At 45.4% G+C, this 26,859-nt stretch overlaps 1 protein-coding gene across 1 annotated transcript in view; it reads left to right on the top strand.

Annotated features, from left to right (window-relative positions):
- Positions 1-26,382, top strand: part of LOC124805204 (ubiquitin-like protein 3) — a 450,145-nt gene extending 423,763 nt beyond the window's left edge. Inside the window, exon 4 of the mRNA XM_047265700.1 lies at positions 24,930-26,382. Coding sequence (XP_047121656.1) covers positions 24,930-24,994 — 65 coding nt within the window. The 3' untranslated portion in view covers positions 24,995-26,382. The remainder of the gene's footprint in view (positions 1-24,929) is intronic.
- The last annotated feature ends 477 nt before the right edge of the window (positions 26,383-26,859 follow it).

Raw genomic sequence — 26,859 nt, 5'->3', positions numbered from 1 at the left:
TGCTGTCGACAGTAGGCAGTGGTCACAGTAATGTGACTAGACCATGTACATATTGTGTGTGGGGGCATCTAGGTAGTTGTGTGGCTGATTTATTGTCTTTTTACAACCAGAATTAAGCTTTCTATATTAAGCAATCAAAAAATGGCTTCAAACGGCTCTAAGCACTATGGGACTTAACATCTGTGGTCATGAGTCCCCTAGAACTTAGAACTACTTAAACCTAACTAACCTAAGCACATCACACAACACCCAGTCATCACGAGGCAGAGAAAATCCCTGACCCCGCCGGGAATCGAACCCGGGAAGCGAGATTAAGCAGTCATCTACTGAGAAAGAGCTAAATTATGGCCACAAACAAATGTAATAGGGCCACTAATGTTCATGGTTCATATTAAGCTAGTGTGTTAATTGCAGTCTGGTTTTCCGTATAGAAGAAAATGTGTTGAATATTTTATTAATGTTTGATCCATCTGGTGCGATGAGTAAAAAACTGAAAATCTAGTGACCCTTGAATGTGCAATAAATTAGTCACAACTGAAGTTATCATTTTGGTATCAGAGACTGCAAGGTTTGATTTGTGGAGATGATATTTGGGAAACATTGCCTGCTTGTATCTCTCAGTTATATGGAATCCATGTAGGGTGAGATTCACATGCACCATGATGCACATAGTGTAGATAAAAAAAGGCAGCCTGGATAAAGAAGGGCAGCCTGAATGGTATTTCAACTTACAGAAACTTCAAGACAGACATGTACAATTTTGAGAAAACTTAGCAAAATCCTAGGACATTATCTACATACATGCTTCAGTCCCTTGTATACCATTCTTGTTGGGACTGTAAAGACAAAACTATGCTAATAACAGCTTAGACAGAGCTCATTTCATTACACTATTTTCTTTATTTACGTACACATTGACATTTACCTAAATGATCCTCATTGTGTAAGTTTACCAGTCTGTCACTGCAATCAATACCTGCACAGTTGTATTGAATAATTTCACGTGTTTGCTCTGGTCACCTGCACAGGTACAAACACGTATGCAGTTTTGCCATCCATGCACTGGATTTGATCTGCATAGGCACAATCACACAGTCAAACTTATTAAGTCTGTGTGAATGTATGTAGCGGTCTTTCTGGAGGACACACATTTGGCAAGAATAGCATGCCCTATTACACACTCAATGTCTCTTCCCCCACAGATGGTTGGCATCGTGTTCCACTGCAATAACGGGATACAGTTACATGTTACTTTATTTGCTACAAATACTGTTAACTAATAAAGCCATTTTCTTGAGGTGGAGGTTTTGTGCCATTCCACTAGCAGACTCTGACTCCAGTTAGGCAGGAAGCATTGGAAGTTCAAATACCAGGTGGTTATAATTAAACTGCTGGTGCTCCAAGTGCTGCAGTGCGGACTGTATACATTGTAGGATGCTAAAACATCTTAGGTACATTCATGAATCGATGCACTGGCGGAGTATACTGGGAGGGGGGGGGGGGGGGGGGAGTTTCAGTTCCTGCCACTGGATAAAAATATGGCGCTATAAGCAATCATAATGTGAAATATTTCCTGTTTTGACATCAGTATGCTGTTTGTTGGTTGGTGAAGCGTTTTAATTTGTCTTCTGAAGTGATTGTTGGTGTGAAGTGTTAAGAAGGTTGAAATTTTCCATACAAAACGCAATTGCTGTTGTGGGGAAACACTGTTCACTGCTGGTAAAGTTGTTTTATCAGAATAGCAACACTTTATTGCAGGAATATCACTGACAGGAAAACTAGGAAGAGGCTTCCATGTCAGTAAGTGGGCCAAATAATATGATCAATAAACTTGTAAAAATAAGTGAATTAGGTGGTGCAGCAGGGGGAGGGAGGTTGTCAACTCCAATGTCAGCTGTTGAAGATGTTGCTGTAGCTATAGCGGATCATGCCTCAAACCCTGCAGGCAGTGATTGAGCTGTGTCTTAATGGGAATTCTCTCTCCTCTAGTCAACAGTTAAAAAGATTTTGTGGCAGATTTTACACTACAAGCTTCAGAATGTGCACCAAATAAAGCCCCAAGGTAGGCTACAATGCTGTGACTTTTCCTTCATTTTTTGGCAAGCGTGGAAATATTTGATATGTGGCAGTGGAGTATTCTTTGGGTGGATGAAGCACATTTTACTCTTCACAGTGCCGTGAATGCACAGAACTGTTGCATAGGGTTTCTTCTGTGCCATATGTCATACAGGAATGTCCACTGCACTCAGCCACTCAGCTTATGTGGTTATGTGGTGTGGTTTCACAAGCTCCATTTTTCTCGAGCAGAAGACACTTCATGGGACTGTTAGGTGTATAGTGACATGTGTATGGGATTGCAGCTTTTTAAGAATGCAACTGTGTCCCAACTGCTATTTTCGTGCAAGATGGGTTGACACTACATATTACTTGCAGGTGAAAGATGTTCTTCGAGGAACCTTAGGTAATGTCCACACATCTCTGGACAGTTTCAGCATGTGTGATTTTCTAGATCTAAAACCTAAATCCATGTGGCTTCTGGTTGTGGGGATATCTGAAAGATCATGTCTATCAGGAATGTATTTGAACTCTTCCTGGTCTGAAGGATAGCATACGACAACATACTGCTCTGATTACACTGGATAAGCCGTGAGCAACTGTTGACCGTGCTGTGTTACGGACACTGTGTTGCTTAGTTGGGAGAGTGTATCGAATACATGTTGTAACTTGTGACCATATTCTAATAAACATGCCAGAGCCACTGCTATCCTGTGTTTCATCATTCCTTCCCTTTTCCTGAAGTCACACCACATTCTGACTGTTTACAGTGTCATATTTTCACCTGGTGGCAGAAAGTGGAACTGTTATTGCACTCCACAAGTGCACCAATTAATGAACACACTGATGATATTTCAGCATCCTGTGATGTATACAGCCCTCACTGCAGCACTCTAAACACCGCCAGTTTAATTATAACCACACGACAGGTGGATTGAACTGATTTGTCTTGCATTTTCATCAGTAGCTTCTGTTATGCTTCAGAGATATTAGCAATGCAGAAAAGAAAAATATTGGTAGAAGTGACTGCTATATTTTGAATGCAATGGAATAAAACATCCAGATTCATAATAATGAATTTTGGGTGTTTCATAGGTCATAATTTTAGATTTTGTTTTTGGAAGAGTATGTAGTTGTTGGAAGGGTATGGAAAAATATGAAGATCTTAATTGAATCTAAAGTAACCGAAAAATGTTAGTTTTATTTTGGAGAGCAGGAAAAATAAATCAAGAACAATGAAACACATCCCTATGTGTATCCAGAAATTAGTCATTAGCTCTGGCTAATAATTTTAAAAGAAAACATTTTACTATCATTAAACTTGTACCAAGGTGGCTGGACCTGCCCTGTAAGGGCCCTCCCGGCCAATTATGCCAAACGCTCATTTCAATTTACTATCAGGTGTGCTCCTGTTGCTGCTTCAGGCACACCCTCACCTTATTCTGATCTTAAGACTGACTTTTCCAATTTAACGTGGATCTTGTATTGTTGCCCAACTCAGCATTTTGCACATTGACACTTTGTTGGCAGAGGTGAAGGAAGAGCTAAGTGACATGAAAAAATACCAGGTTCAGTTTGCTTGAACTCTAGACTTTTGGATTTGCAGTCTTTTTAAACATAATGTATTTCCTGATTACAAACACAGTAGTATTCTCAGGGGAAGAGTTGATCTATGTGGAATGTTAAGTGTGCTATTCCACCCAGTGTGAAAGTCCAATTCACTCTTACTCATTCAGTGAGCTTGACAATTTTTTCACTTATTTGCCACTACCTGTTCAGCATAAGTTACTTGGTAACTCTGCACCTGTCGTTCAACTTTGCTGCAGTCAAATGACCCTCCGCACCCTTTACACCAATGGGCCTCAGACTAGCTCATCACCTCTTATTGTAATACTGGAAATAACCAAAGCGAAATCAATACTTCCTTGCTGGCCAACAGGATCCACAGACCAGCTCTACTCCCTTTATATATTTTTTCCTGTATATTCCTGAGAAAGATAGTGTTATAGTGTTGTGTACTGAAACAGAGTTTGTTCAAATATTGTTGTACATTAATTTATTTTGGACCTATATGTAAAACAAAGGAAAGGCAACCGCTCATGTACAACTGATGGATGTGTTGCACATAGAAAACACTCAGCAGACTATGTTACTGACACTAGCTTTTGAGCTCGTGATCTTTAGCAAAAGTACACGCACACCTAACCAAAAGCTGTCACCTGTGACCGTGGTGAGAGTGAATGTTCATTATCAATTGCTGAGGGCAGTTACCTGGGTAGATGGAGGCAGGAAGGAGGTAGGCAGGATGCACGAGACAAGGAGTGGGTTGTGGGATAGTGTGAGTCATGTCTTTCGAAAGATGAATCAGCGGCTGTGTAACAAGTTGTAAAAGGGTATAGCATACAAGTATAAGAGGTAGAGGGAAGGAGGGGGATGGAAGAAGAGGGGGAAGGAGATATAAGGGCGGAGATGAAAGGGGAAGGGAGAGAGAAAGAGAATGTGCTTGAATGGCCGGGTGGGGGGGGGGGGGGATGGATAAGAAAAGACACTACATGATCTGGACAATGAGGGAGTGGTGGGGACAGAAGAGAGAAGGAAAAAGATACGGTAGGTCAGTGGGAAACATGTTAGCGCAGTATTAGTGCAGAAACTTGCGAGAGTGTAGGATATGCTGACAGTTCGGGAGTGGTCATTTGTGTGAGTAGATAGACAACTGGTTACTTATCATGCCCATGTAGAATGCTGCACAGTAGTAACATGGCTGCCTACACACGTCACCCTGTCTTCCATAATGTAGGAAATTCCTGAGGGTAGAATGCGGTAGGAAGTAGTCGATGGGTGTTAGGGACAAGTATTGCCTCCGAGTTGATCACAAGAGGATGACACATACCAGCACATTCTGTAGGTCACGTGTGTGGCGGAACATTACTTTGGATGATGTGAGTAGGTAAAATACACCTTACCTCAGGACAAGACAAGAGGTAGTTGAAGTCCTGTTGAAGGAAGTGGTTGAGCTTTCCAAGACCAGTAATGCTGGGTGATTAGCAGAGTGCTGTTCGGTGGCTGGTTAACAGGGTTTCTGGTGTCAGTGGAGATGTCTCAGGATATCTATTTGATTTAATTCCAGTGATGCTCAACTTTACTGGCAGCCAGCTTAACATTTTGACCATAAATTTTTGCCTTCTTATTTTCAAAATTTTTAACCATTTGTTACCTATTTTTCTGTCACTCCTATTGTCTCTCAAGCATTCAACTATTCTATCCCTGCCAATTCTGAAAACTCTTTTTTTGCCCTGGCAAGACTCTAATCACACATCTTCTTTCTGAAATCTTGCCAGGCACATGGTATGTCACCTAGTGGGCTGTTGCTCATCCTACCTCAAGAAACTTCACCTTTTCCAATTCCATCACTCTCTCACCTTCACCAGTCTGGTCGTTCTAAACTCAAACCTTAATTGCCAGCTTCTATACTCATTTTCCAAAATCCTTTTATCTTGTGAGCACAACTTATTTATTGTTATCTTTGTGGTAGAAACCCTTGCCATTAAACAGTTGGAACAGCATTCCCAGTACCATCTGAGGAAGCTATCCCAGCTCCTCTCTCCTATGCCTTCATGGCATTACCTATAGCTAAGAAGAGCTGCCACATTGATGTGTCCCCCACCCCCTTTCTGACAATCCCTTATAGGTCCCCCATAATGCCTTGCTGACTTATTCCTCCTCCACATCCCCATAAACCTCCTCCATCCTCCATGAAACACACTGCTCCAGAATACCAATCCCGTAACACTGTTATCAACATTTATGCTAAAAGTCTGACCCCTGCAGAAGTCTCAGTGCTTTCTAAAGGCCTCATGTTTACCCCAAAACTCAAGTTCATCCCTGCTAGACTTCCAAAGGACCTCCTTTCATTTACTCATTCTCTGTAGAGGAAACATTTCTTTGCCATACACCCTCTGACAACAGCCAATCAAAACCCTTAGAACTTGGTGTAAACAGTTCCAGCTTTCCTCCCCTTCAACCTAATCATTACCTGTGGGCAGTATTTCAAAAATTCCTCACTTCTAACTTGGCAACATCCTCCCCAATGAGGCCAACATTGCTTCTATGGAACACACACCTTATTTGTAACCGGAAAACTAGTCCAGACCTTATCATTCTTTCTGCAGGCAAAGGTTCCACCAAAGCAGTAATGGATCATAGTGACTATGTGCTCTCCACCAAATTTCCTACACATCCCAACCCAGAAGTTCAACGACCTCCAAGAGCTCCTCAATGCTTTAGGTCCATTCCGAGCTCCTCAATGCTTTAGGTCCATTCCGAGCTTCTCAATGCTTTAGGTCCATTCCAAAACAGGACACCTGTGCATTTCTACCATTTACCTAATCCCCAAACTCAACAAACCCAACACCACGTCTCTCTACTGGTCGTCCTATTGTGGCTGGGTACAATACTCCCACAGCACGAACCTGTGCCTTTATTGAGCAACGAACTATTGTCCATCACCTCCTATCCTATATTCAAGACACTGCTCAGTCCCTTCACCATCTTTCGGCAATTCTGGTCTGTTACTGCCAGACTCCTTTACTGCCAGACTCCTTGTTGGTCACTGTGGATGTGATGTTCTTGTACACCAACCTCCCCCATGCCTTGGCCTTATGGCCATGAACACTACCTCTCCCAGTTTCTTTCCAGTACCAAACATACCACCTAATCCTTGTTACCAGCCACATCGTGACTCACAATTATTTCACTTTTAAAGGCTAAATCTGTAAACAAATCTGTGGTACTGCCAAAGGTACTCACATGGCACCATTCTATGCCAATTTATTTATGGACCATGTGGAGGAATCCTTGCTATTCTGTCAACACCTAAAACCCCTTGTCTGGTTCAAATTCATTTATGACAAGTTCAAGATCTGGCAGGGACAACCTTTGTTCTTTCCTACATAATCTCAACACCTACTGTCAAACCCACTTCACCTGGTCCTTCTCAACTCAATGGGCCACCTTACTAAATTTTGATCTCCACCAGTCAGATGGCTCCATAAATACATTTGTTTACATCAAATGCATCAGCAACCAACAGTACCTCCACAAGTATTTGCCTCATAGCCTCACACCTGTGAATGTCGTATCTGTAGTAGACCCTTAACAGAGACTTTATTGACAAACAGTATCCTATCCAACTCATCCACTAATGGATCTGCTATGCCAGTTCCTCCTCTGACACCAGTAAATGTATTAACTGGCCGCCGACCAGCACTCCCACCATCCTATCACATCCTTCACCAGGGCTTTGACTAGTTCTCATCATGCCCCGAGATGAGAGCCCACATCACCCAAAGCTGTGTTCCACTGCCTACCTGACCTACAGAATGTCGTTGTCCATCCCTACTCCAATCCTGCTCTCAACCTTGCCCCCCCAGGGGGTCCACAACTCCTTTGTGGATACGTGCGTGGCGAGCACGGGGCCCCGAGCCATTGCAGCCTTCTTTCTCTCCCGGGCTGCATTTCCTTTCCCTTCCCCTCCTTTCCCCTCCATACCCCTTTCCCCTCGCCCTCTCCTCTCCCTCTATTGGTGTCCTTGCTTATGTTGGCCCCCGCTATCCTCCTGGTTCTGTTGGTTTTACGCTCCGGCTTTGTTGCGTAATCATCTCCTCCTTTTGGCATTCCTTGGTCCCCCTCTGGGGTTTGACCTCCATTCCAAAATTTCTCTTCCGTAGTGTGAGCCATTTGGGGAAGAGCACCTTACCTAGTGTCTCCGACGTGTGCCCTCCTAGTCCATTCCACCTTTTCTTTTACGTCGTTGTCTGATGCTAGGGTGCATAGCCAGCACGGTAGCCAGCCCGTGTGGTGGGGTCGCTATGTACCCTTTTGGTTGAGCCCCCTGAACACACAGGGATCACACTTCTGATACCTGAGCTGTGACCTCCTCATGCATGCCTTGGAGTGGTTGCTCGTCATCCTGGAGCATCGGAACTCCCGGCAATGGCCGCCGTGCCAGACGGCCCTTGCTGTGGCTGGGTGGCGCCCGTGAGGAGAGCCCCTGATCGGAGTGGGTGGTATCAGGGCGGACGCTATGCAGATGAAACGCATACGGGTCCAAAACTCTGGCCGTTCTTCTGCGGCCGTCTCTCTGCGTGGTACTGATTCCTCAAGTGCTTCTTCTTTTGCCCCTTCGGCCTTCCCTTCCGTGGCTACCCCCTGGGAGGAGGGTCAGGCCCGTCGTCTAGGGGCAAAACCTTTCCCCCGTTATCTAGTTTGCACCAGGACTGATGGAGATACTTTCACCAGTGTCAAACCTTTATTCTTTGTGGAACACATTGAAGACAAGTTCGGCGAAGTGGACTCCCTGAGCAAGATGCGGTCGGGTTCGTTGCTGATAAAAACTGCTTCGGCTGCTCAATCTGCGGCCCTTCGTGCCTGTACCCATCTTGGCACAATTCCCGTGTCCATTACCCCTCACCAGTCTCTAAATATGGTACAAGGTGTGATTTTTCACAGAGACCTCATCCTTCAAACTGATGAGGAACTTCGGGACAATCTTGGACGGCGGGGTGTTCATTTTGTTCGGCGTGTTCAGAAGGGTCCTAAAGATAATCGTATTGATACTGGTGCCTTTATCCTGGCCTTTGAAGGGGATACCCTTCCTGAGAAAGTTAAGATTATGGTCTATCGCTGTGATGTGAAGCCGTACATCCCACCTCCTATGCGGTGTTTTAAGTGCTTGCGTTTTGGCCACATGTCTTCTCGCTGTTCTCAGGACCCTCTCTGTGGTGACTGTGGACGTCCACTCCATGAGGGGAGTCCCTGTGTTCCCCCTCCTGTATGTGTAAATTGTCATGGTAGTCATTCTCCACGTTCAGCAGATTGCCCAGTCTATAAGAAAGAAAAAAAGATACAGGAGTATAAGTCCCTTGATCGTTTAAGCTACACAGAGGCCCGTAAGAAATATGCACGATTGCACCCTGTGTCCATGACATCTAGTTACGCCTTGGTTACATCTTCATCCCTTCCTCCCCCTTCCTTACCCCCATCCCGGACCCCTCTCCTTCCCCCCTCCCCTGCGGCTCCCACACCTTCTCCTCTGGGCGCTGCTCCCCCTCCCCAGCCGGAGAAGTGTCCCACTCCTTCGGCGTCTGCCGGTCAAGGGCGCCTCTCCCGGGATGCCCCTTCCCGGCACCTTCCAGGTCAAAGGTCTGCTGCAGCGCGGCGACCGCGAGAGCCGCGGTCTATCGGCCCCCAGGTCGCCCGGTCTCTTTCTGTTCCTGATCTTGCTGCAGCTGGCTCCATTATGCCACACAGCCCTCCTCGATCTCAGCCTGAAAAGAAGAAGAAACATAAGTCCCGGGACAAAGAGCCTCTGGTGTCACCGGAGGTCCCTACCCCGACTTCACAACCGGATTCTGACCTGCCGTTTATGGATGTCGCCCCCTCCTTGTCGGTGACGGGTGGGGACCCGGCGGTATGACTGGATTTAGCATGTTTAGCCCTCCTTTAAACCATCGTTCTGTGGTTCTCCAATGGAACTGTAATGGATACTATCGTCACCTTCCAGAATTAAAATCCCTTCTTTCGTCCTACTCTGCAGCTTGTGTGGTTCTCCAGGAATCTCATTTTACTGATGCTCACTCACCGACCCTCCATGGGTTCCGTGTTTTCTGTCGAAATCGGGTCGGACCCTTGCGGGGTTCTGGTGGCGTTTGTACGTTGGTCCGTACAGACATTGCTAGCACGTGGATTCCTCTCCAAACTACATTGGAAGCGGTTGCTGTTAGGGTCCACTTAGACTCTGCAGTCACAGTTTGCAATCTTTATCTCCCTCCTGACAGGACTCTTACACCTGCTGCCTTAACCACCCTTCTTCAGCAACTTCCTCCTCCCTTCCTCCTCCTTGGGGATTTTAATGCTCATCATCCTTTGTGGGGCAGTGCCTTTCCATCTAGACGAGGTCTTCTTATAGACCAATTTATTGCAGACCACGACCTGTGCCTTCTTAATGATGGCTCCCCTACTCATATCAGTGCTGGTCATGGTACCTTTTCTGCCATTGATCTTTCTCTTTCTTCTCCCTCTCTCCTCCCTTCATTACACTGGTCGCCACACGACGACCTTTGTGATAGTGACCATTTCCCGTTGATTATCACGCTCCCTTCCCGCTCCCCGATGGAGAGGTTACCTCGTTGGTCTTTCCACCGCGCCGATTGGCCTCTATATACTGCACAGGTCGAGTTTTCTCCCTCTTTGTCGGGTTGTATTGATGACGTCCTACGTGACGTGTCTGATGCGATTGTTCGCGCTGCTAACCTTGCTGTCCCGCGCTCATCTGGACAATTTCGTCGTCGGCAAGTCCCGTGGTGGAGTACGGCCATTGCCATTGCCATCCGTGATCGCCGTCGAGCTTTGCAACACTTTAAGAGGCACCCATCTGTAGCCAGCCTTTCTACCTTTAAGCGCCTTCGCGCTAAAGCCCGTTATTTAATCAAACAGAGCAAGCGGATATGTTGGGAACGATTCGTTTCTTCCCTTGGTTCCACTGTCCCTCTGTCACGGGTATGGGCTACACTTCGCTCTCTCCAAGGTTGCCATCGGCAGTCCACCCTCCCAGGCCTTCACCTCCCAGATGGCATTTGTACGGACCCATTAGTTCTCGCAGAACATCTTGCGACCCATTTTGCAGTGGCATCAGCGTCGGCCTCCTATCCAGCTGCTTTCCTTCATCAAAAACAGCAGGCTGAAGCTGTCACCTTATGTTTCACCACTTGTGAGTCAGAATCTTACAACGAACCTTTCACTGAATGGGAATTTCTTTCTGCTCTATCTTCTTCTCACGATACGGCCCCTGGCCCAGATTCCATTCATAACCAGCTGCTTCAACATCTCAGTGCTCCACAACGGCACCATCTTCTTCGGGTGTTTAACCGTATCTGGCTCCAGGGTGACTTCCCTTCTCAGTGGAGGGATAGCATTGTGGTTCCTGTCCTTAAGCCTGGTCAGAACCCCCTATCTGTTGACAGCTATCGGCCAATTAGTTTGACCAATGTTGGTTGTAAGTTACTTGAACGGCTGGTAGCCCGTCGGCTCACATGGGTTCTCGAATCTCGGGATCTATTGTCCCCTTACCAGTGTGGCTTTCGAGAGGGACGATCTCCAATTGATCATTTACTTCGCTTGGAATCCGCAGTTCGGCAGGCTTTTTCCCAGCGCCGCCATTTGGTTGCAGTGTTTTTTGACCTTCGCAAGGCCTATGACACGGCCTGGCGCCATCACATCTTACTTACCCTTCATCAGTGGGGTCTTCGGGGCCCACTCCCGATTTTTATCCGCCAGTTCCTGATCCATCGGTCATTCAGAGTTCGAGTTGGTACTGCTTTTAGTTCTCCACGGACCCAGGAGACGGGCATCCCACAGGGTTCTGTCTTGAGTGTCCTTCTTTTCCTCATTGCTATCGATGGACTTGTGGCCTCTGTCGGTCCCTTGGTCGCCCCTGCCCTGCATGTGGATGATTTCTGCATTTGGGTTAGTTCCTCCTCGATGCCATCTGCAGAACGGCAGCTCCAGGTGGCTATACGGCGTGCCTCTGCATGGACCCTCTCACACGGGTTTCAATTCTCTCCTTTAAAATCGCGGGTGGTCCACTTCTGTCGCCGTCTTACGGTCCACCCTGATCCAGAGCTCTATCTCGCTGCACAAAGATTGCCTGTGGTTCCACAGTTTCGTTTCCTAGGTCTTCTTTTCGACAACAAGCTCACTTGGCTGCCCCATATCAGACTCCTGAAGGTAGGATGTTTCCGTAAACTCAATGTCCTTCGCTTCCTTGCCCACTCCTCTTGGGGTGCGGACCGTTCCCTCCTCCTCCGTCTTTATCGTGCTCTAGTTCTGTCACGTTTGGACTATGGTTGTCAAGTTTATGGTTCAGCTGCTCCTTCCACGCTGCACGTGCTGGATCCGGTCCACCATCGTGGTATCCGTTGGCCACCGGTGCCTTCCCTACTAGCCCTGTTGATAGTCTCCTGGTTGAAGCTGGGATCCCCCCCCTTTCTGTTCGGCGGTCCCAGCTTCTGGTGTCTTATGCCCTTACTATCCGTTCTTCTCCCGCTCATCCTTCCTATTCTATCCTATTCCCAGACCATGGACGTCGCCCGCCTGACTCCCGCCCTCGGGCGGGTTTACCGGTTGGGCTGCGCCTTGCGTCTCTTAACCGTGATTTTCGGCTTCCTTCTTTGTCCTGTCTTCCTCGCTCCCTCCCCTCCACCCCTCCTTGGTTAGTTCCTCGGCCTCGAATTCGGATGGATCTCCGCCGCGGTCCGAAAGATTCCATCCCCCCGGTGGTGTTCCGTTCCTTTTTCCGCCAAATTTTAAGGGAGTTTCGGGATGCTGTTGTTTTTTACACTGATGGCTCTAAGTCTGCTGATCATGTTGGGTATGCCTTCACGTCCTTTGTTGGAACGGAAAATCATCTACTGCCACCCTCATGTGGGGTGTTTACTGCGGAATTGATGGCAATTTCCCGGGCCCTAATTTCCCGGGCCCTTACCTTTATTAAACAATCCCAACACAACCGCGTTTTGTTATGTACGGACTCGATGAGTGGCCTTCTTGCTATTGACCGGTGTTTTTCGCGCCATCCCTTGGTCTCTGCCATCCATGACCATCTCGCTGATCTTCACCGTGCTGCTTGTTCCATTGACTTCCTATGGGTCCCGGGCCATGTGGGTATCCCGGGTAATGAGCTCGCTGATCGTTTGGCTGGGGGAGCAGTTACTTACCCCCCGTTTTCTGTAACCCCTCATGCAGCGGATTTACGGCTTCACATCAAATCCCACTTTGCACAGTCATGGGCCAATTCTTGGGAGGCTACTCCACTGTCTAATAAACTTCGTGCCATTAAGGTGAATCCAGGCCCATGGCGTTCTTCCTTTCGCCTCTCCCGCAAGGAAGCGACCACACTGTGTCGTCTCCGCATTGGCCATACCAGGCTGACCCATGGTTTCCTTTTGCGTGATGAGCCACCCCCGCTATGTGGTTGTGGAGCCTTCCAGTCAGTGGCCCACATTTTGGTTGAATGCCCCCTTCTTTTGGCTCTGCGTGCTAAGTACAGACTCCCCCACACTTCACCTTTGATGTTGGCTGACGATTCCCAGATGGTCTCTCTGGTTCTAGGTTTCCTTCGGGAGAGTGGTTTTTATTCTCAGTTTTAAAGTTTTTAATCTCCCTCTGGTGTTGGGGCAGGGCGGTGAGTGTTTGGGTGTCTCCCACTGTAGGCAGTGTTCAGAGATTCCCGATTCACCTCCCTGACCGGAATCCTCTTTTCTTTCCCTTTTACTCTGTTTTTACCCCTTCTTTTTAAGGCTTGGTTAGTTTTTCTATTCCCATACGTACTTTCCGCATTATAGCAGTTGTACCTTTTAAGTCACAGGTGGTCTTGCCTATGCTGCTTCAGCATAGTGTTGGGTTCGTTCTCTTGCCAACTTCCCTCATTTGTTTTTACTATTGACAACGTGACTGCCCTTTTACGTTTCCCCTTTTTCCGTTTTATTGTTCTGACTTTTCTGAGATGTCCCGTTAGCAGAATGGAGTCTATTTGAAACAAGGGACTGATGACCTTGCTGTTTGGTCCCTTTAACCTCAAACAACCAACCAACCAACCAACCAATCTCAACCTTGCATGCCTTGTAGCCAACTCAGGCACAATACTTGTCCTGTACACCCTCCCATCACCTCCTACCACAGTCCAGTCACAAGCATTACGCTATAACAGGCATGGCCATACGTGAATGTAGCCACGAAATATATAGTTGTGCTGCAATTACTGTCCAGCATTCTATGTGGGTATGACAAGTAATCAGCTGTCTACTCACGTGAAAGCCCAACACTAAACTGTGGGGAACCAGATAGTTGATCATCCACTTGCCAAACATGCTGCGCATCACAACACAAATTACTTCAGCAGCTGCTTCATTACACAAACCACTTGGATACTGCCTTGCAGCACTAGTTTTTCTAAACTATGTAGGTGGGAATTCTCTCTCCAGCATATCCTGCATTCTCACAATTTTCCTGCCTTAAATCTCCACAAACAGTTTCCCATTGCCTCACTTTACCACTACTCGTTTCCCATCAAGATCATCTACTGCCTTCTCTTACAACTCCTCTACTTCCTGCCCCCCTCCCCTCCCTGCCCCATGTGAGTGCTCTCTCTCTCTCTCTCTCTCTCTCTCTCTCTCTCTCTCTCTCTCTCTCTCTCTCTCTCTCTCTCTCCCCCCCCCCCTCCTCCTCCTCTTGCTACCCCTCCCCCTCTCCCCCTCCTGCTACCCCTCCGCCCTCTCCCCCCTCCTGCTACCCCTCCGCCCTCTCCCCCCTCCTGCTACCCCTCCCCCCTCACCCCCCTCCTGCTACCCCTCCCCCTCTCTCCCCCCTCCTGCTCCCCTTCCCCCTCTCCCTCTCTCCCCCTTCCCCCTCTCCCCTCTCCATCTCTCACCCTTCCCCCTCTCCCTCTCTCCCCCCTCCCCCCTCTCCCCCCTCCCACCTCTCTCCCCCTCCCCCCTCTCTCTCCCCCCTCCCCCTCTCTCTCCCCCCTCCCCCTCTCTCTCCCCCCTCCCCCTCTCTCTCCCCCCTCCCCCTCTCTCCCCCTCCCCCTCCCTCTCCCCCTCCCCCTCTCTCTCCCCCCTCCCCCTCTCCCCCTCCTCCTCTCCCCCTCACCCTCTCCCACTCCCCCTCTCTCCCACTCCCCCTCTCTCCCACCCCCCTCTCTCCCACTCCCCCTCTCTCCCACTCCCCCTCTCTCCCACTCCCCCTCTCTCCCACTCCCCCTCTCTCCCACTCCCCCTCTCTCCCACTCCCCCTCTCTCCCACTCCCCCTCTCTCCCACTCCCCCTCTCTCCCACTCCCCCTCTCTCCCACTCCCCATCTCTCCCCACTCCCCATCTCTCCCCACTCCCCATCTCTCCCCACTCCCCATCTCTCCCCACTCCCCATCTCTCCCCACTCCCCATCTCTCCCCACTCCCCATCTCTCCCTCCCCCATCTCTCCCTCCCCCATCTCTCCCTCCCCCATCTCTCCCTCCCCCATCTCTCCCTCCCCCATCTCTCCCTCCCCCGTCTCTCCCTCCCCCGTCTCTCCCTCCCCCGTCTCTCCCTCCCCCGTCTCTCCCTCCCCCGTCTCTCCCTCCCCCGTCTCTCCCTCCCCCGTCTCTCCCTCCCCCGTCTCTCCCTCCCCCGTCTCTCCCTCCCCCGTCTCTCCCTCCCCCGTCTCTCCCTCCCCCGTCTCTCCCTCCCCCGTCTCTCCCTCCCCCGTCTCTCCCTCCCCCGTCTCTCCCTCCCCCGTCTCTCCCTCCCCCGTCTCTCCCTCCCCCGTCTCTCCCTCCCCCGTCTCTCCCTCCCCCGTCTCTCCCTCCCCCGTCTCTCCCTCCCCCGTCTCTCCCTCCCCCGTCTCTCCCTCCCCCGTCTCTCCCTCCCCCGTCTCTCCCTCCCCCGTCTCTCCCTCCCCCGTCTCTCCCTCCCCCGTCTCTGCCTCCCCCGTCTCTGCCTCCCCCGTCTCTGCCTCCCCCGTCTCTGCCTCCCCCGTCTCTGCCTCCCCCGTCTCTGCCTCCCCCGTCTCTGCCTCCCCCGTCTCTGCCTCCCCCGTCTCTCCCTCCCCCGTCTCTCCCTCCCCCGTCTCTCCCTCCCCCGTCTCTCCCTCACCCCTCTCTCCCTCTCCCCTCTCTCCCTCACCCCTCTCTCCCTCCCCCCCTCTCTCCCTCCCCATCTCTCCCACCCCCCTCTCTCCCTCCCCCCCATCTCTCCCACCCCTCTCTCTCTCCCTCCCCCCTCTCTCTCCCACCCCCCTCTCTCTCTCCCTCCCCCCTCTCTCTCTCCCTCCCCCCTCTCTCTCTACCACACCCCTCTCTCTCTCCCTCCCCCCCCCCCTCTCCCCCTCACCCCCCTCTCTCCCTCACCCCCCTCTCTCCCTCACCCCCCTCTCTCCCTCACCCCCCTCTCTCCCTCACCCCCCTCTCTCCCTCACCCCCCTCTCTCCCTCACCCCCCTCTCTCCCTCAGCCCCCTCTCTCCCTCACCCCCCTCTCTCCCTCACCCCCCTCTCTCCCTCACCCCCCTCTCTCCCTCACCCCCCTCTCTCCCTCACCCCCCTCTCTCCCTCACCCCCCTCTCTCCCTCACCCCCCTCTCTCCCTCACCCCCCTCTCTCCCTCACCCCCCTCTCTCCCTCACCCCCCTCTCTCCCTCACCCCCCTCTCTCCCTCACCCCCCTCTCTCCCTCACCCCCTTCTCTCCCTCACCCCCTTCTCTCCCTCACCCCCTTCTCTCCCTCACCCCCCTCTCTCCCTCACCCCCTATCCCCCCTCACCCCCTCTTCCCCCTCAACCCCCTCTCCCCCCCTCACCCCCCTCACCCCCCTCTCCCCCCCTCACTCCCTCCCTCCCCCTCTCCCTCCCTCCCCCCTCTCTCTCCCTCCCCCCTCTCTCTCCCTCCCCCTCTCCCTCCCTACCCCTCTCTCTCCCTACCCCTCTCTCTTCCTCCCCCTCTCCCTCCCTCCCCCCTCTCGCTCTCCCTCTTCCTCGCCCTCTCCCCTCTCCTTCCCACCCTGCCTCCCTCCCTTCCATCCTTCTCCCTTTCTCTTTTCTGTCCATATCTCCCTTCATGCCCACCCTCATTGTCTTTGTTCCCCTTCTTCCCTCCGTTTCTCTTCCTCTTATGTACTCTAGCATCTGAATGCATTACAGCTTGTTGTACAGCCACTGATTCATCTTTTGAAACACCTGTCCCCACACCATTCTGTTACCCCCTCCTTGCCTCGTGCATCCTTCCCTAACTCCTACCTACCTCCATCTATCCAGGCAACTGGCCTCAGTAATTGATAATTAACAGTAAGTCTCACTGCGACTGCAGTTGTCAGTGTTTGGGTGTCTGCATTGTGTGTGTGAATCTGTGTGTGTGCGCGTTTGCTAGAGGAAGATCATGAGCTCAGTAACTAGTATAAATACCATATTCTGCTGAGTGTTTCCATGCACGATGCATCAATCAGCTATAGGTGAGTGGTTGCCTTTCCTTTCCTTTCCTTTCCTTTCCTTTACATATTATTCCACCTAGGAATTTCCATTGTTGTTACCTGTATTTCCAAAACAATACCCCCTTTCAGGCCTGTCACACATCTGAAATTTGCAGTCCATATTTCAGGAAGAGTTGAACTAATATTTGGGCACTAATCTTGATCACAATTTGATTTGGTCAACAAATACTTGAGTGTAACAATTTCTAGGAATATGAAATGGGATGACAACATATGCTCAGTTTCAGGTGGAAGTCTTTGATTCATTGGCAGGATAAAGATGCAGTCATTCTACAAATGAGACTGCTCACTAAACGAATGCGAATGTGTAATATTAATCAAATATGAGATCCACACCAAGTGGGACTAACGGGGTACATATTCAAAGACAGGAAGCATGAATGGTCACAAGTTTCTTTGACCTCTGAATCGGCAGATGCTTGAAGACATGTGCTATTAGTCCCTTGAAAGCCTACTTACAAAATTTTGAAGACTGTTATTACCTAATTAATCTAGAAAAAATTATCAGGTTTCTGCATTTTGTTCCCTTAGGCACTGTGAGGACAGGGTTAAAGTGAACACAGTGGCATTTTAGTAGTCATCTTTCATACATAACTGAAATGGGAAGAAATCCTAATGTGTAATGTAAGGGAAGTAGCTTTCCATGCATATCACAGTGGCTTACAAAATCTGTATGTAGATGTAGATTAAGAGGGTATGGATTACCGAGTTGAAAGCCTTTGTGAGGCCATAGAAGATTTCTGCTACTTATCATCCCTTCTCAAAATATTATTCACCAGATATTCCAAGTCCTATGCCACCCCTGGGAGAATTACTGTATAATCAGTAAACCTCACAGTTTTTATGGGGCCTAGCTGAAGTTCATTCCCTTTTAGATTTGTCGTTTCCTTCACTGCTTGTTCAGTGTATAGATTGAATAACAAGGGAGATACGTCATAACTCTGTCCTACTGCCTTCTCAGCTGCTGCTGCCTTCAGATCTTTTAGCTGCTCTGGCTTCTGTACAAATTGTAGAGAACCTTTCATTCCTTGTATTGTTATTGCGCTAACTTCGTAATTTCAAAGAACATGTTGCAGTCAAAATTGTCAGACACTTACTATAAATCTACAAATGCTGTAAGTATAGGTCTGTCTTCCAAGAAGTCAACTTCTACCAGTTGCTTCACCTGTCTTCAGTTAATGTAAGTTAGTATTTACAACTGTGATTAATGAAACTAATGTTGGTTCTCTCAAGGATATTAATGATTCTTAAGGAGTGTTGTCTACACCAGGTGCCATGTTCAGACTTTAGTGGATTATCCAACTCTTCTAACAATATCTTATCACATTTTCATCCATTTCTTCTTCTTTCCATAACATTGTCATCAAATTTCTTCGCTTTTATACATGGTGAACCCAATCTCCGCTGACAGTATTTCAGAGTTTTTCAGGCATATTTTCTGAGTATTCTACTGGTGGGGATTTGTGGTCTCAAATGGCTTTTTACAGAGTAGTTGTGTTTTGTTTAATTTCGTACCAACAGTCCCCCCCCCCCTTATGTATCTTTGTATGTGTATTGCACTGAAAATATTTGAACAACAGTGCAGATGTCTACACTGTGATTCTGCTGTATATCTCGTTTGAAAACAAACTTGTTGGGGTCAACTGAACCTACTGATACCAGATTCAGCGTACTCTCATGATGTAAAGATGATATGGTGTGTGATCTCATTACATGTGCAAACAGAAAGAGAATAGAACAGCAACATTGTTATTATTATTATTGTTATTGTTATTATTATTATTATTATTATTATTACCATTACCATTATTATCAATTTTTTTAGCCTGTATTACTTTTTGGACTACAGACTAATCTGTAGCATAGCCCAAGGTATTAGTCAGGTTAAAAGGTGACAGTTCAGTTATGAGCGACAGTTAATGACTCATGGTACTCCCTATTGACAAGGGTAATGCTGAATTTACTCTTTGCCCTTGAGCTCGCACCCAGTACTGCTTGGTTACATCTTGAATGTTTTTTTCCGGGAGTATTGGTCATACGTCAACAGTTGTACATGGTAGTACAGATACGTTTACTGATAAGAAGCCAGGTGATATGCATCTCGCATAAGTGTATGTGGAGTGCTACTGAAAGGCAGCATGATGGTGACTGTGTTGCAGTAGCTTCCCATATGACAGTTGATGAATTGTTCTGTTTTTTGTGCTATATGTTTTGGTAACTGAATGTTACAGGCTTTTTCACTGTTGTGAGTGTGTTTTCTCAGTAACAGAGGTAACGTGTTAAACAAACGTATAAATCATAATTGCATTATTACTGTGCAGTGACCCTTTGGAGACCGCAGGTCTCTTATATTAAAATACTCTACAATCTCTTATATTAAAGTACTCTACAATCTCTGAAATTTTAAGGGTGGGCTTCAGATACACTCATTCAGCTTGCTCTTCTCTGCTCAGTGCCATCAGAGCTCTCTACATTCTTACGGCTGTGTATGTTTGCTTCAAAGGTTTGTTTAATTTTCCTATAAGCATCAGAACCATTCGTGTAGTCTTACGTGCTTCGTATGTGGCCCCCTTCCCCCTACCTAAGGGATCTCTCTCTCATCTCTAATATTGTCCAACTGATACTTCTAGCTAGCTGGGTAGGGAACTATTACATGGAAAAACTAGGATTGTTTTTGTAGTTGTTTGTGTGTTTTGTTGGGAGTACTCTTGATGGCAGGTAGAACCCAGCCATTGGGTTTCATAAGTAAAGTTTCTTTTGATGCAACTATTTCTGCTGGATGTTGCCTCTTTGCCTAGTTTCTCCTCTGCTGCCTTCATTATTTTTTCTCTCAAAGCTACCTGTTCCACTTCTGATATCTTTCTTTCCTCTTTTCTTTGTCAAATCATGCTCTCTTTGACATTCTCAATGATGTGATGTATCAATATATCCAGGTACCTTCTTCTTGATTTTCTACATTCTTTTGCACTTCCGTTTTTGTCTGCAATTCAGAACCAATAAATTGTAGTCATAGTTTGCATCTGCTCCTGGGAATGTTTTGCCATTTAGAATCTGTTTTGTAAATCTCTATTTTACAATTATACAGGGGGTTTAAGAAGTAGTTATGACTGAACTTTAAGGAAACATTCCTCACTTATAGAGGAAGAAAATATGTTAGATGGACATGCATCTGGAAATATTTTATTTCCATGTTAGACCTCAGTCTCTACAACTCTTCAACACGTTAATCATCGGAAAGACATAAGAAAAGAACATATGAGCACAATACGAAACACTTTCCTATATGAAATGTTCAAAAACCCTTCCATTAACGAGGATACGTGCATCAACCCTGAAGTATCCCTGGAGAACTGTGTATTGTTCACGGCCTTCCACAGTACTGAATGTAGATTCTGCACATTTTGTACTGAAGATCTGTGCCCAAGAACTTTCAAATGTTTCTACAAATAAAGGTTTAGTCAGTTTAGTTCAACAGAGCATAGAGACCAAGGAATTGGTCTACCTCTACCTCTCCAAATGCCATGGAATCTGTCATTTAGAAGCCTGTGAACACTAACTATGAAATGAGGAGGTGGTCCACCATGCATGAAGCACACATTTTGTCACATTTGTAAAGACTAGTGTTCTAACAGAATGGGTAATATATTCTGTAAGAAGGCACAGTGAGTTTCTGCATGTAACCTGGGTGGGAGAGCATGAGGCCCTGACAGACAATTACCAAGAATGCTGGCCCAAATGTTGACTGAAAATATAAAATATTTGCTCATGACATGATTGCACAATTTCGTAAGGATTTTCGACAGCCCACACATGTTTATTGTGAAATTTTAAAATCACATTGAAATGTAGCCTCATCCTTCATGAACACCATGTTTAAACTAAAGACAGGATTGATACATTGTTGAATGAACCATTCGCCAAATTATACCTGTGTAGGAAAAGCAGCTGTTGACAGTGCCTGCACACACTGTACTTGGTACGGATACAGCAGGTTCTCGTGTAGCGCTTCCCAGAAAGTCATGTGGTTAGCATTGCTTGTTGCAGCTAATTGTTTTATGTTGGCACTAGGGTTGTCATGAACTGCACAAAGAAGTTCCTCCTCCACTGAGCTACCCTCCACCTTCTAGGCCTCTCCCAGGGTGAGTAGCAGGTCTAAACATCCCAGGCTTGCTAAGGCAACAATCAATAATTGCTTGAAGATTCATCCTGTTGGTGCACTGTCCTTCTGGAAACACCTCCTGATGCAAATATTTAGCACCATGGTCATTACCATCTAATCCATGCAGCAAATGGTCATCAGGCAACTCTTCTGCATTTGAGTACACTTCCACTGCATTGTACCGGAAACCAAGTCTTTGATAGACACCAAACAGTTAATGCTATGTCCTTGATGTTAGTAAAGCAGTGAAGTTAATAACATGCCAGCATAAGCAGTGAAGCGATCAATGTAGGGAAAGACAGACTGCTACTTACTATAAAGAAGACACATTAAGTTGCATACAAGCACAGTTAAGACACTTACATAAAGCTTTTGGTCACAGCCTTCATCACACACACACACACACACACACACACACACACACACACACACACACACACACACACACCTCATGCACTCATGTCAACTCCAGCACCTTGGGATGGCATGCATTCTGGCCCGAGATACCTGTGCGCACACACACACCACACACACACACACCCCTCATGCACTCATGTCAACTCCAGCACCTTGGGATGGCATGCATTCTGGCCCGAGATACCTGTGTGCACAAGAATGGTGTGTGTGTGTGTGTGTGTGTGTGTGTGTGTGTGTGTGTGTGTGTGTGTGTTTTACTGATGAAGGCCAAAAGCTTTATGTAAGCGTCTGTTTATTGTGCCTGTCTGCAACTGACCATGTCTTCTTTACAGTAAATAGCACTCTGTCTTTTCTTACATTGTTGTTATTCCTACATGGAGTTTCCATTGTTTGATTTTATTGGGCAGTGAAGTGAGTTACATTTCAACATTACCACTGTTGCATTGGAACAACAAACACTGACAGTGAACCTGAGAGTTAAAACTTACTGTACATAACCATGATGGTACTTTGAACATTTCATCTAAGAAAGCGTTTCACATAGTGTTGGTATGTTCTGTTTCTGTGTGTGTTTCTATAATTAATAGAATTACAAAGAAAAGTAGAAAATAAGCTTTAACAAGGAAATAAAGCATTTCTGGACCTCTGTCCATGTAGGGCTTTTAATTTTTCTTTGTGTGAGTAATGTTTCCTGAACATTTGGCTATAGTGTTTTGTTACACTGTTTATAATACATCTGAGAAATTCCTGTGCCTTCACATGTTTCCACATGTACATTCCTTTTTCACGATTCTCAGATCAAATGTTTGTGATGGCTGAGCTGTGGTCTGTGCAAAATTCTTCAGAGGCTTCCACATTAGTTACATCCTCTAATCAGTCCATATTCTCAGTCTCGTTCAATTGTCAAAGTCCAGCCACACATTACAGTTACATTGTAGTCCCTCTCACATAATGAATAATTTCTTTTATTTGAATGCACATTTTTTTTAAAAAACTAATTGTAATCTAAGCTACTAGGCATGTATTCTTGTATTAATGTGGTGGACTTGGCTCTATTTCAGCAGTGGTGATCCGTTTGGTTTTTCAGACCTTAGTCATTCACTTGAATTCCTATTGTCCTATTCACTTTCAGACTTATTCCAGCATTACCTGTATTTAATTTTGTGTCGAGAACCCTGTTATCACCAGAACAGAAATCTCATTCTTCAGTGCACCTTGTTTTACTATTCTCATTATGTCTAACTTCATCCCCTATGATTTTCCTCTCCTCCTTCCTATGCTGTCAACAACACAAAATTTTCGGTATCGTATCACATATCCCCCTCCTCCTCACACACATGACAGACATTAAAGCAGTGAAGTGTCTTGTGCATCTCGGTAATACTGATATACAAACTGTATGTGCAACTGTTTCTGAGTGGTATCTGTGAAGAGGATAGACTAATACAAGGATCCTGAATAGGGGTAGAAGTCTTTTCAGCACTTGCAAAGGCAACTGTCTGAAGGATTGCATGATGTAACCTTGTAACAGTTGTCAGCACAACTATGCCATATTGCTATTGAGATATGTCTGAGAACATAGGGGGAACCACAGGCATCTTGTTTACTCAGGACATCCGTCTCTTCTGTGTGGCTTGCTAATTACCTTGGCTGAATTTATCAATGTGGAAGGCATAATGTCCATTGTCATTCAGAAAAGTTTGCAGAATGTCAATTGGGACAACAGTAGACTTGAGAGATGTAGGTCAAGACCCATGGCACTGTGGAGAAGCTGGACATGGAGGGTGCTATTTCCTTTTGCAATCTAGAGCATCAGCTAACACAGAGTAGGAGCTCCTGATGGCAGCAGTTGAGTCAATTGGGTGGCATTATTTATTGAAAGCCTTTGTTAATAAGCAATTTTTTTTTGACTGAGAAGGAAGCCTAATGTGTGGTGTGATACTAATAACCCCGTCGTGCACTTCACAGTGACTTTCAGAGTATATTTGTGTTTGTGTATGTATGTATGTATGTATGCTTGTATATGTAGATAGTACAGCAAAATTTGAGGCAACATTTTGAGAAGGAAGAGATAATCTTCTGTGGGACATAATGGTAAGTGAGGTAATTTGAATTTACTGCTTTGAATGTGGACTGAGCATAATGTATGGGATGGCATTGCTGAAAATTCATAAAGAAATAAGAAGCTGTGGTGTTGTTGAGAGAGAGTATCATAGATTTGTTTGGGTTATTTTTGTCAGGCTGACTCGATGTGCGGAATTCTTCTTTTGTATGACCCTGCAATATTTCTTGCTGAACAGAAAAAAGAATAAGAAATCAGGTTGTGGTTTTCTCACTTCCATTGTTTGGCCCATCTTCACTCAGAATAATGCTCTGGGGATTTTGGTCGGAGAAAGATAGCAAATTATTGGTTGCGAAAGTAGGACAAGATTACTAATGCTGTGAGGGTACGTGGTTTAGTTCCAGTAGTGGACAAAAACTCGTGAAATTGATGGTGATTAGGCTGAGGTACAAGACATTTTAAACCATCTGTCTCTCTTTAGTGTAATCAGTTGCTTCCCAGTAAAATAAAGAAATTAAAAAAATGGGAGACATTTCTTTCTGACTGCCACTAGTACTATTATACCTTGTTCAGTCCCAATATCCAACCAGCTACTCTCACAGTACTAGTAGTATCTTGTGTAACCTGCTAAGTTGTTTGTTATTTGTGATACACCTGTCACTGTTAACTGTTTATCCATTTTTTGGTGTGCCATCATTTTATCTTTCCTCACGGATCAGCACATATTTAAGCAAACTATCTCACCATTATTATATTAAACTGTCAGCATGTGCTGAATTGTGTGCATAAGCCCGGTCTTGCCACACACTTTTTTGCTAACGAAATATGTGATGTAGAATGTGACATTAAGTTTAGTATTTGTGTAGAGCAATGTGAGAAGCTTACAAAGAACATCTAGAAAATTTTGAACAAGTTAACTATGTGCTAATGCAAGAAGTTGAAAGAAACACTTTTCACACCCTTCTGAGAGCGTATTGTACACACCTTTCAAGAATCCAGGTGTCTGGAATGTCACAATATTAATTATGACCTTTTTCATATGATAAACAACTGATTAAAGTGTTACAGTACAGTCACTATTATTTATGTTTCAACTTGTATTTATTTGCAGCCTCTGCATTTACACGAGTTTGTATTCTTATATTATTGTTTTAATTATTGACAGATCAACGCCAGAAGAGTAAGGGTGGTGGAAGCAGTTGCTGTTCGGCATCGTGTTGCATACTCTAATGTATTGCAAGATAACATTGTGATGACTTTACCAGGGATTGGTGCATTGACAGTTTAGGACAGAAATGCCTACGTACATAGTCAGGCACCTCAAGTATTACTATTGACTTAAACAAGCAAAGCAGCTCCCCCTGACAGAAGATAAAGATCTTGTGAGATTTCATATTGTTGTGATATTCAAGTAGCATAACAGAAAATTTTAAAAATGAAGAAGAGAGTTTTTTTAGTGGGAGGATATGTGATAGTGGAGACTGATTGCCCATTGCAGTGAAATGTACAGTGAAAGAAATTAAGTTTCTGTGTTACTTTATTTTTGTATTAAAATTCTAATATTAATCTTCTCAATTCCTATTCTTTTATGTACCATAAATATTATGGTACAATTTTACTCATCAGATGTATGTTATACAGATTACCTATGTTACAGGACTTATATGTAGAAGGAATGTGATTTTCTTTCATTCTAAGAAGAAAATTCTTTGCACTACATAGTTTCCTACTCATTGTTAGAATAACTCAACAGAAACTGCTGGTAATTGTACAGAGAGCATCTTATTACCAGCAAGTGACTTTGAGTGCCAGACATTTACATTTTATCATGTGCTGTTGATGTGAATATGGATACGATACTGCTGAATTTCTTCATGAATATGACCGGTGTAGCGTAGCTTCTAATAAGAATCTGTAGCTGTCAGAAGAATAATGGCACACAAATTCCTTATGTTGATTCCTGCTTTGTTTAACTACTGATTTAAATTTGTATGAAAGGATCAGTATTTTAATGGTATTGGAAGAAAACTTTTCTCATCATTCCTAAATGCAGAAGATATATTTTCTGCTGTTATTTTTGTTTTGCTTCCAGAGAAATGACATAAGTACCATTTGTTATACTAAGATTTATTTGTATTTAGGAAATTGTGTAGGAAATATCATTACCCATAATGCATGTTAACATCCCAAATCCTTCTTGTGGTTACTTGGGCGCAGAAGTGAGAAGCAAGAATGTTACTCTGATAAGCTAAAGAAAAAGAAGCATACTGTGTAATGAGGGGAGAAAGGAAGAAAAAAATGTGTCCCACAATTTCCATTTGAAATGCACTTCAAATAAATATATCGAACTTATTGGAAATATTTATGCATTAACCTGTATATTATAAAACATGGTTAATTAAGTGTGACAGTAATTTTATGTAGTTTATACTTTTGTTGAATGAAAATACTTTTAAAATGAATATAAATTTCAGTACCTTTTGAAGGTAATGCAACTAGTGGCCTATGTTACAAAAAAGTTTGTTTAAATCATTGTTAACATTATCCGTCATAATTCACATAGATATTCTGTTACATGGAGAATTGGTCCATGAGGATATTTAAAAAAAAAAAGAAACCAGTTCGTAAATATAAGAGAGTGGATATATCATATATATATATATAAAAAGAAACACAGATATATTATCAGTTAAAGTTGTATCTTTATCTGCATGATATTTCCTCTTACTATATTAAATTGTAATTTTTCTATAGAATTCATAATACAGAGTTTATTTTGTTGGGCTGTAGCGGCTTCAGCTTATGTACGGGTACCCAAGATACCACACTTTCTTTCTTGCTATTTGTGTATTGGAAATTTAATTGCATTTTGGATTTGTAATTGCCCAGTACTCTTCGCTCTTGTCATTAAGTGAAAATGCCATAATACAGACACCAAGAAAAGATATTTGGGAGATATAAAGCATGAGTAATTTAAAAGCTTCTGCATTAATAGTTGAGGCTGTGTGTACAATTTCCTCATGCTTTTTGTATGTTTATGCTATATAGCAACGAAGCAGCACATTACTACAAACATCTTTGTTTCATATGATGTA

This window comes from Schistocerca piceifrons, chromosome 7 (genome assembly GCF_021461385.2).
Source record: "Schistocerca piceifrons isolate TAMUIC-IGC-003096 chromosome 7, iqSchPice1.1, whole genome shotgun sequence".
In the NCBI taxonomy this organism is placed as follows: Eukaryota; Metazoa; Arthropoda; class Insecta; order Orthoptera; family Acrididae; genus Schistocerca; species Schistocerca piceifrons.
Note: the sequence above shows the minus strand (reverse complement) of the source record. Positions and strands in the feature narration are given on the sequence as shown.